The 11,907-nt window shown below is 36.9% G+C and overlaps 1 protein-coding gene across 1 annotated transcript in view; it reads right to left on the bottom strand.

Annotated features, from left to right (window-relative positions):
- Positions 1-11,907, bottom strand: part of FUBP1 (far upstream element (FUSE) binding protein 1) — a 32,742-nt gene that overhangs the window by 2,551 nt on the left and 18,284 nt on the right. Inside the window, exons 15-18 of the mRNA XM_012661117.1 lie at positions 10,015-10,166; positions 9,851-9,930; positions 6,038-6,166; positions 4,481-4,555 (exon numbers count right to left, since the gene is read on the bottom strand). Of these exons, the coding sequence (XP_012516571.1) occupies positions 4,481-4,555; positions 6,038-6,166; positions 9,851-9,930; positions 10,015-10,166 (436 nt within the window). The remainder of the gene's footprint in view (positions 1-4,480; positions 4,556-6,037; positions 6,167-9,850; positions 9,931-10,014; positions 10,167-11,907) is intronic.

Raw genomic sequence — 11,907 nt, 5'->3', positions numbered from 1 at the left:
GCACACTTTAAAAAAGTAGCAACAATTTGCATATTAGGCTTACAACAGAAACTAAACCTCATTGTAAGAGATACTCATTTTCAAGGCAAATTAACACACTGACTGCCAGACTAGAAAAAAAAAATTTCCTTTGGGCTATGGTGTTTTATTATAAAAATGGAATAAAAACTTCAAAAACTATTTTAATTTAATGAAAAATTTGGTTTTTTACATTGTTTTCTCTGTGTGTGTTACATGCAATTAAACTGTCGATATTAATTGCAACAAGAACACCAACAAGATTTTCACCAACCAATTGCAGGGTTTTGCCCAGGGGGCCACCCATCATGTAACATGTATGCTACAGCATGGCAGTGTGAGTTGCCTGTGCACCACGTGGCTCCCAAGGTAAGAGACAGACGTGTGAGTTACATATGCTTCATGAGGCCCTGGGCTCAAAACTAGCCTGAGTTAAATACAACTCACATAGCAGTTAATGTGTTAATTATAATTTGGTAGAAACAGGCAGATGCATCAAGGAAATTCATCAAATATTCCCTAAAAAGCCACAACCCTCCCAAACTGATATATTTCTGAAGAAAGCTAATAGTAAACATGTCATACTTTAAGAAAAACAAAACACTTGTTAAATAAGTTGTCAACATTTGACATTCCAATCTTAAAAGATGTCCAAGAAAAACTTATTTCACTCTTCCAATCTAAAGGGCAAAATGTCATTGATTTTGCCCAGCTGGAAGCAGAGAAAGAGCTCTTCCTATCCTATCTACTCAAGGCTAGGCTCTCCCCCATGGCATTCTGTACCTCCCTGCCTCCTTTAGACATGTACTTCCTTATCTTGCTCCCCTAATTCCTCTTTCGTTACTGTTTTGATGCCAGATATTTAGGTCTATACTTCGGTAGAACATTATCTAATACTTACACAGAGCTTTACAACGTATGAAGTTTTGCTCTAATTTCATTTTGTCCAAAGGATGAAATGAATTTTTTCTCTAGTTTACTTGTAACATATTGCAGCCCAAGAGATAGACCTTGCTTGAATAGATTCACACACTAAGAATCCCGATACACTTGCATGCTTCCCACAAGAAGTCCTCACTCCCTCCCCTCCTTTAGGTTTAAGGTACAAGATGCTAAGCATTCAAAGTCTACCTATCTCAGTGCTTAACATTATAAAGGCCTTCCTTAAGTCAAACTTTTCCTAAAATGTCTTCACTTAGCCTCATCCAAACCAGAATTACCCCTCTCTACTGTGAAACCCTGTTTGCTTCCTAAGGGTCTTTATCTCTTCTAGCTTCAAAAATACCTACCTCCAGATTGCTGCCATTCCTTTACTTAAAATTCCTTTTTTAACCCTCTGAAATTTCACCTTTAAAATGATTGTCTCTCCTAAGTTCTCTTAGTGTTATTCTAGGAAATTTAGAATGCTTTTAAAAAATTCCAAAACTAATTTTGGAAACTTAAATCTGTTTCAATTGAGGTTCATTTACTAATAAGCAAATAACAAATTTATGGCATTAACAGGGTTTTCTGTTTTTTTTTTTTTTTTTGAAACAGAGTCTCGCTCTGTTGCGCGGGCTAGAGTGAGTGCCATGGCATCAGCCTAGCTCACAGCAACCTCAAACTCCTGGGCTTAAGCGATTCTACTGCCTCAGCCTCCTGAGTAGCTGGGACTACAGGCATGTGCCACCATGCCCGGCTAATTTTTTCTGTATATATATTTTTAGTTGTCCAGATCATTTCTTTCCATTTTTAGTAGAGATGGGGTCTCACTTTTGCTCAGGCTGGTCTCGAACGCCTGACCTTGAGCGATCCACCCACCTCGGCCTCCCAGAGTGCTAGGATTACAGGCGTGAGCCACCACGCCCAGCCGGGTTTTCTGTTCCTAATACGAAAAGCTGAAATTAGGCTTCAAAAGCTGGGACAGCCCTCCTACTTTGGTGAAGAGGGAACCTGGATGAGTAATCAGGAAATCTGGAGTCCTAAGAAATCCAGGCCCTGCCACTAGAAGAGTCAATAAGGGAGTTGGATTTGGAAATTAAGATCTTTATCTCTCTATATTTTTATTCCTTTTTCTCCTTCAAGAAACTTGAAGACTGAACTATATTAAGTTTTATGCCTTGAGGTCTCTTATTTGTGGTAAAAAGATCCTGAGAACAAGTAAGGTATCTATTAATAGCAGACATTAGAGCAGTTATACAACTAATCATTTACTAAAAGAGCTTTTATAGAAAAAGGTAAATTAATCCTGTAGCTATCGTACAATGAAAAATGCTCATTAAACACCTGACTAAATTACCTAGCATTATTTCCTTTAAGATTTACATATGAGAGGGAATCACCCCACCTGTCCATGTTCCTCATAAAATGAACAGGTGATCACTGTAGTACTATAGAAAAATACACAATGGAAAAGAAGGAGGGGGAGGGAAGATGTTGAGTCACATAGTGTTATTTAATTATTTCTACACCATCTGTTCACACTGAAGATTCAAGACAGTATAGCACAGTATCTCTAAAATTAGAATTTTAGAAAACAGTTGGCAGAGAAATAGTAGACAATAAAAAAATTAAAACAAAGGCAAGGTGAAATGTCTACCCTTAACAATAAAAATTCGAATTCAACACATCCACCCATTTTGCGCAAGTAAAATGTAAAAAGGCTAATAAATTTATTAATGGCCATGTTGCAAAGAAACAGTAAGATAAAGGACAGAATCCAAACTCATTCCTCAATAATTACCTAAGTCCATCAACAGGCCTTTGTTTTTACCTACTTAACAATAATTAGAGAACATGTTTGGCATATTATCCATTGTAAAAATGCAAGTCAGAGCTAATGGTTTTTAATCTGAACGGTATATACCTAACATCTTTTTAAAAAACATTTCTTTTTAGAGACAGTGGCTCTCACTATGTTGCCTAGGCTGGCCTCGATCTCCTGGCTCAAAGGCTCCTCCTACCTCAGCCTCCCAAGTAGCTCAGACTACAGGCATGTGCCACGTACCTGACTCATGTTCAACTCTTTAAAATGGTGATGCTATTTCATTCAAGTTAAGGTGACTATTGGTCCTGACCACTAAGTTGTCAGGGCATAATTATTAATTGCATCCCTACTCATTCTCAAAAGTATCCCAGCTCAGAAAACAAATTATGTAGTCACCCTAATTAGAGTATGCTATTTTGAAGTTAAAGTTAAAAATTTCTTTTTGTAGAATTTTAGCTACTGTAGATCTGCTTAAGATAAACTGGGTCCCCAAAACATAAATTAATGAATCTGTTATTGCCTCAGCAATAAGATGCAGCATAACTCTCCTGAAAAGCCATTTTTTCTTTCTCTAAAATCAGTTATGTACAACATCTTTATAACCAGGAATATATACTTTTACAGAAAAAAAGATTAATATTATCCTTCTGAAAACTTTTCTTTCTGCGAATAATGAGAAACATTCCTTGGCAAAGAAACATATTAAAATTTACATTGAGAATTACAAGTAGACTGTATGTTATGAGAAAACTCTACCGTCTACAGATTATTTCTATGCTAGTGGAAGATGGGTCAAGTTTACCTATTTAGCCTTTCATTTGTGACAACTGGCTGTGGTGTGTGTTAATTTTAAATGACTAAGAGCAAAAGCATCTGAAAAATAACGATTTTTCCAGAGTATAATAGGTTCCAATGAGACAAACCTGGGACACATGCCTGGGACCCAGACCCTCTTAGAAGTCAAATTCTGGTTCCACAATTTAGTAGCTGTATGACCTGTTCCCCAATCTGTACATGTTAAATGTCAGTGAAGATATAGTTCTTTTCCTTCACAGCAGGTTATAGTAATGTATTTACAAATTTTTTAAAACAATTGTACCCTTCACAAGCATATAAACAGAAGGCAGGGTTCCTAGCTATTATGCCCATAACTGCAGTCTCAGCATCTATAACTATGCTTGGCATATAGTGTGTACACTATACTTGCTCAATGAAAACGGCTTTTCTAAGTGATTGTTTTCCCTTTTTCATATATGCAAATGTTATTTATGTAATTCACTTCCTCTGTCACTGTAGGTTACTTCTTACCTGCTTTATTTTGCAGCAGATATAATGATACCACACACGACCAACTTTTGCCTGGCACTCTAGTAATATTCAACGTCGTATGTGCCAGTGAGGAAATTTCTAGTTTCAATTAATAACTGGTTGACAAATGCAACTAGAAATAAAAAGTCTTCCTTGCTATGTAACCACAAATTTAAAAATTATTATTTGAAAAGGTCTCGATATGTCTCCAAATCCAGCAATTTTAGAATACATTCTTATTCAATTATGCTTCTCCTCAAGATTTTACAAGTTAATAAATAGATTAAAGTCATCTAAGGTAATAAAAACGTGGTACGAACATGCTTTTATTAAAATCTTCAACATTCCAACGTGTATTTACTAAGTGTTTCAATTTAAATATGTATTTTTAAGAAATGTACAACATACCCATTTTCTTGTAGTACTCTTCCCAAGCCTTGGTATAATCAACCTGTCCAGCTGGAGCTGGATTCTGCTGATCTCCTTTTTCAAGAAAAACAAAACGAAAAATAGGGTTAAAGTTTTTAAAAGGCAATTTCGGGCCTTTCTTTCTGTTGAGTATAAGAGTTAGGAGGGAGGTGTTGCATGGTACTGCCATCCCTGCTGGTGCCAAAGACAAGAAGGCATTGCGGATACAGAGGTGGTGGACAGAGAAGACAGCCAATGTGTTTGGAAAACTGGTTATATTAAGCATAAGTAAACTGGGTCAAATAAGGAAATACACTGAGGATAACAGTTTCTCACCATTTTTAAGTTCTAAAAGGGAAAAGGCTAGAAAACTTTGAAGTGTTGAAACGAATTTGCAGGTGATATGAATATAAGGTTTTAAAAAAAAGATATGGATGTTTCTGTGTTTTTTATGTATGTGTATGTAAATGTACTTCCTAGCTGTCTGTCTGCTGAAAGGAGCTAGCAGCAATGACACACACCTCAGTAGGAATGAGCACACTTAGTTTGGTTTCTAAATACCATCCTCTACTAAAAGGACTCAGGGTTCCTTGAAGAAATGGCTGATTCCAGGGATGGAGCCCAGAAAACACAAAATATGCATCTTATCAGGCAGTAAGGAAGTGCTTCAAGAATGACAAGCATTTCAGAAGGATAAAGGAGCCACTTTGAAAATACTCCTGTTGGCCAAATCTAGGATAATCTATCAAAATAATAAAAGTAGTTTAAAAGCATAACCTATTAGGAAAAAAAATGAGAAATCCATACTGACATAAAAAACTAAATAGGATGAAAAGGAAAGTTCCTGTTTATAGTAAAATATCAATTAATAAAGGTACAATGATGGAAATAGAGAATTATCATCATAGTGGTAGTTGAATCAGGCAAGAGTTATCAATGAAGGCTAAGGCTGATAGGTTAGAGTTTGAGGAGGACAGGATACTGGCATAATCTCAGTGCAAGACTTCATCTCAGTAGAGACTTAATAGATTTGACAAGTAAATAAGATACATGTTACTGATGGGACCCTAGTTCAAGAGAGAGAGAAAATGTTGGGACAATTGTTAAAATCTGAATAAGGGCTGTGCATTCACACAGTAATAATATGTCAATATGGATTAACTGATTTGAAGGGCATATGATGGTTATGTATTTTTAGAGAAATACATAAAGGAGTATTTAAGGTTAATAGGGCATCTTGTCTACAGTTTAGTTTTAAATGGTTCCTTTCAGAATAAAAATGGATATGAACATACACATACGATAGAGAGCATTATGGAATAAATGGAGAAATGAAACTAACAGCTGTGCTATCTGGTATTCTTGGTATTATTCTCACAACTTTTTTTTAAAAGTTTGAAATTATTCCCAAGTAACTTTTTAACAAAAGAAAAATCTGTTTACTGAAGTTGTAATTGAACACCGTTAGAAATTTTAGGTATTAAACAGTGGTGTACTTCATATACAATTCCAAATATAAGTTTTGGCTTTCACATACAAAATAAGCTCTTTAGTTACCTTGTCCATTAGTTTGAGTTGTAGTTGGTGCACCTGCAGGAGCTGCAGGTGGTGGCTGTGCTTGCTGTTGATAATAGTGAGCATAGTAAGCAGCCCAAGCTGCTGAATTTGGATCCGTTCCTGCTTTAGCTAGAATTAATAAACACAAGTTCAAGGTTTGCATCTAAAGTCTGTAATCTCTCTCACTCTCTCTCTCTCTCACACACACAAACACACAGCTCTTTGGCAAATACGCAGACCCTAAAATTAACTAGAACATCAAAAATAAATAGGAAATGAAAACTTACAAATTTTCTATTATTTTCATTGTCACCATTAGCTTTTATTATAGAAAACTGAGGTTTAGAGATCAAGTGACTTTCCTAGGTTACAAAACTAGTGAGTGGCAGAATTGGGATAATAATAAACATCTTTTGGCTCTGAATCCAATGCTTAAACCATCCCGTGTCCTTGTTTTTTCCCCTCAAGCATAACGGTTCTACGTGGCAGATGACTAACAGAAAAGATTTCTAGCGGGTAACTTGTACGAGAAAGAAACAATTATTTTAGAACTATGAATGCTGTTCCGCCCTGTTTCCAATGAAGAGAAAAAAAATTTAGGAAAAAAGAAAGAGATTAGCCACATTTCATTCTATTTCACAGTAAATGTCATAAACTTGTTGTCATTACCCTACAGGAAATTCTTAATTTATCCCCTACAATCTTCAGGATGGTCAATGCTTTTAAGTACAACATATTCAACATTTTAACGATCTGGACCCTCTGGCTTATCCTTTCCATTCCAGCCTCATCTCCTCCTCTGTCACTATCTCTTCAACACTCAAGTTCCAGCCGTAACACATTGCTTGTACTTTTCAGAAGTCACCATGTCCATGTCTAGGCCTTTGGCCATGTTATATTTCCTCTACACTTGGCTCATGCTCATCCATCCTTAATGTATCAACTGATGTGGCAACAGTTTGAGACCTCTCAGTCTTCTAGAACCCAGAAATCTGCTTGCTGATTCTGTCCTTTTTATACTAGGAAGATATTCCTAGTATATTCCTACAACACTACAGGTGTATTGTTGTTAGTTTGTATCCCCAAGAAGAATATAATTTCCTTAGCCAAAGTCTGTACATCTGTTTAGCCTTCATCCCAAACAGACAGCAATTCTCAGCAGCTTAACAAAGGTTAGTGAAGTTGGAGAAAAAGGAGCAAGGATTTCTAGAAAAAGAAAATTATAAGGTGATACAATTACAAGATATTATTAAGCCACCCTCCAAACTTTCAATTGCTCACTGTACTGCTTTTCTATGTTGGATGTTTACATATCTCTGCAGTGTCATTATCTCTATGTTAATTTAGAAATACAAGTATTTCACTTGACACAATGTCTGGATAGAGAAATTAAGATAAAAGACTTCAGGAAGTGATGATACTTGTATTCGCAAATGTGTAAACTACACCAAAAAACCAGTCTCACAGTTACATATAATATGTACTAAGAACTTAATATTCATTCAACATTAAGATTCATTCATAGGCCGGGCGCAGTGGCTCACGCCTGTAATCCTAGCACTCTGGGAGGCTGAGGCAGAAGGATCGCTTAAGCCCAGGAGTTTGAGGTTGCTGTGAGCTAGGCTGACGCCACGGCACTCTAACCCGGGCAACAGAGCAAGGCTCTGTCTCAAAAAAAAAAAAAGATTCATTCATTTACCATTTTATAGTAAGAAAACAGAGGCCTAGGAATTCAAAAACTTGTTTGACATCCCACAATTAGTAAGTTATGGGATCTACATAGGACTGATCTAGGTTTGTTTGGCTCTGAAGTCTAAATTCTTGACCACTACATAAATCCACAACAGACCATTAACATTTTTTTTTATAAAAATAGATTTTAGTTCAGATAATACTGATGATAAAATATTACACAATTCTAAGTCTAATATAAGCAATATCTAACCCAGGGACTCAGTAACCCTTTCGTAACTCTGAGGTGGGCCAACCAGCTGACTATCTTTTAACTAAATGGGTTACTTCTTTCCCAAAGGCAATGCTGAAAGCTACATTCATTGACCAGTTCTTACAGTGGTGACTTCACTACTTCTCCAAATTGAAAACAGATTGTGTTCACCATTGTCACCTCCAAAAAAAAAAAGATGGTGAAACAGAGACTACTCCTTATTCCATTTTTCTCAATCATGCTCCCTACTCAAACACTGCTCATAGTTGAAATCCTGGCAGATCCAACTTACACAATATAAATCTGCCCCTTAGCCTACTCAAACTCTTTTTTTTTTGAGACAAAGTCTCACTGTGTTGCCCGGGCTAGAGTGCCATGGCATCAGCCTAGCTCACAGCAACCTCGAACTCCTGGGCTCAAGCGATCCTATTGCCTCAGCCTCCCGAGTAGCTGGTACTACAGGCATGCGCCACTATGCTCGGCTAATTTTTTCTATGTATTTTTAGTTGTCCGATTAATTTCTTTCTATTTTTAGTAGAGACCGGGTCTCGCTCTTGCTCAGGCTGGTTTCGAACTCCTGAGCTCAAACAATCCGCCCGCCTTGGCCTCGCAGAGAGCTAGGATTACAGGCGTGAGCCACCGCGCCCGGCCCCTACTCAAACTCTTAAGTCACATTCCTTTGCTTAAATACACTCTCCTAATTAGCTTAAGAGAGAAAGAAAAGTCCTTTCATTCTCAAAAGATGAACTTTCAGAATATTATACAGTAAATCATATTTGATACTTCTTCTGTACCCTGTGAGCCCTTCTATCACAAGATTGCTCATGCTGGAAGTGCATTCTTCTGCTATAGCACATGAACCTCACTTTGCATATCCAGATCCTAGCACAACTCAAGTTGTTTCTTGAATAAGTAGAAGCTGTGGTTAATTGGTGACTGTTAAGTTGTGTCATCATATTCCAAAGAACATACTTCCTATGAAATTAAAGTATGTTATAATATAGGGACACAATTAAATACCAAAATGTTCAATCAAATCCAACACAATTTTGTTTAAATCAATTACTTCTGGTTTTCTGGGATAAATATACTATGTGTAGAAAGTAGTCCATAATTCAGTATACCCCTTCCTTGAAACTACTTCAGTGAGAGGCCTAAAAGGTAGATAGCAGGTGAGAAAAAAGGATCATAAATAAATGTCAACTGGTTTCAAAGAATGACTCTTTGACCAAGATGGAAAGCAAACGACGGGGAGAAGATGCAAGAATAGAATAGAACGTAATATATATAAAATTCAGATCTGAATACAGAAAATATTTAAGTATATTTTAAAGTTCCAGCATGCAGTTATTAAATATAGGACTGACTTTTACTAACATGAAGTTGCCTTATCAAAAGTACTAAAACAGTTTATATCTTATTTGATAACTTCGTAATTTAATGACCAAGTATTTAACACTCTGTTGCCCTCTCACATAATTTTATAAATAAATGTAAATTATCCTTTCATGGATATTGTCACATTTAACATACTATACAACTCACAGAACTGGTATCTAAAACCTAAGACATTGTACTTCTTCCTGTAGCTTTTGGCTTTCAGCATTCTGCTGTATCAATTCATAACTAGAGAAAGCCAAATGCAGGTAGAAAAAAAGTTTCATAAAAGCAGATAACATATTCCATGTAGGTCTTATACACTGTGGTAAAAGCAGTGCCTAACACTCTGCCGAAAGACTAAAATAAATGAAGACAAAGCATACAAATGGAGAATCCATACTAGAACATTTAAGAATGTACCAGGGGTGGAAAACAAATACTACAGATAGCACGTAATGATAACTATCTTTTTTTTTTTTTTTTTTTACCTGGATCAGGAGGAGCCTGCTGCTGCCAGTGTGGATATGCATTTCCCCACCCCTGGGGAGCATATGGGGCTGGAGGACCACTGAAAAGAAAATCAGCATAAAAATACAATTTACCAAAAGCTAGAATCTTTGAGGAAAAGCCCAGAACCAAACCCAGTACTTACTGAGGAGCCGGGCCAGGTGGTCCTGGATTATAAGGTGCAGGGTTGTATGGTCCCATTGGAGTTCCAGGCCCTGGAGGCCCAGGAGGCCCATGGGGGCCTGGGACCCCATGGGGCCCATGGGGTACAGGTGGCCCTAAAGGATTTACTGGGCCCTGCAAGAAAGTAAGATGACATACAAAAATCAGGAAAACAGAGTAACGAACAACTCTAAGGCCAAATAATCTTCCATTTCTACCCTCTTCTAGTCATAAGGAACAAATTTTCAATTTTCGTACCTTTCTTCATTGATGTTACAAAAATTATTTTAACTACCATATTAATGAGACATGTAAAATTCATTAAAATCAATAGCATTTAACAATTAAATGCAAATGGTGATACATATCCTTTAGCTTCTACTCTATTTTTTTCAGACAGCACTATTTCTCTTTCCTTTTACAATTCTTACTTTTCTATTTCTTTTTTATCTTAATCATGCAAGTCTACCACATATCAGGTCCTTATCTCTCGCTCTTCTAGAGGGTACTCTCTAGCTGTTCTCTCTGCATCTACTCTACCTCCACTCTCCTAACGTCGGATGACCATCTTGACAATGTTCCCTAAAATGTCCTCTAATAGCATGAAAACTGCCTTTGTAATTCATGCAACAAATCAGGATATTTCATCGCTATTATGCCACATTCTAATTAAAAATGCTTAGCTGATTTATCTTGTTAAGCTAGCTTGCAAAGACCATTTAACTTACATGTCCTAAAAAATAAAAACTCCTTTCATGTAGGTAATACTGGCCATGTGACATTTTGGACAAAGTGCTTAAACTACATTTACTTGTCAATTTTCTCACTGCAAAATAATGAAACTAAATTACACGACGTTTAAAGTCCCTTTTATTAACTTGTCTCTTTAAGCCATCAATTGTTGCTATCCCCTTTTGTTATTCATGACTCACCTTTTCCAAATAGTAAATAGTGAGAAAGTACCTAGTATATAAGCCAGGCATTCTTTTACGTTATACACATACATGCACATTCATGTAATCCCTACAACTCTATGAAGTAGTTACCATCATCCTCATGGTATAGAAGGAAACCGAGACAAAAAAGAGTATAAATAACTTCTCCAAGGTCACATGATTCACAGGATTTTGAACCCAGGCAGCCTGACCCTAGAGTCTATGCTCTTTACCACCACACTAAATTGCTTCTCTAAAACAACCTATCTTATTTCTCCATGAATCCAACAGAAATCCTAACCCATACATGTGAGGCTAATACTATAAAATCAAAACCTAAGATGTAGGGGGGGAGGGGCAAGGGCAACATACGTAACCTAAACATCTGTACCCCCATAACATGCTGAAATAAAACAAACAAAAAACCCAAGATGTGCTATTCATTTTTCTGCTTTGGCTTCAATCTCTGCCTTCACTGAGTCTACAAACATCTTGATTTTTTGAACAATTAAACTAAACATCCGTACGAAAGAACATACAATGAATGTGTACATTTTTGTGAGATGTGCCTTAAGTGTCTTTTCTACATCTATTATTGTCTTTCCAAATAGACACAAACAGTGTCAAACTTGTTTTTTGCACCCCATTCATGGCATGAAAAACACCAGAAAGAATTTTCCTAAGAGCCAGGTTGGGTGGGTCATGCCTGCAATACCAGCACTTTGGAGGTCAAGGTGGGAGGATTGCTTAAAGCCAGGAGTTCAAGACCAGCCTGGGCAACAAAGCAAGACTCCATCTCCACAAAAAATTTAAAAATTAGCCAAGTGTGGTGTCATGTGCCTGTAGTGCCAACTACTCCAGAGGCTGAGGCAAGAGGATCCCTTGAGCCCAGAAGTTTGAGGCTCTAACAATGAGCTTTGATTGGGCTAATGTACTCCAGC

Source organism: Propithecus coquereli, unplaced genomic scaffold (genome assembly GCF_000956105.1).
Source record: "Propithecus coquereli isolate 6110/MARCELLA unplaced genomic scaffold, Pcoq_1.0 Scaffold7, whole genome shotgun sequence".
NCBI lineage: Eukaryota > Metazoa > Chordata > Mammalia > Primates > Indriidae > Propithecus > Propithecus coquereli.
This window is presented reverse-complemented; position numbering and strand designations above follow the sequence as displayed.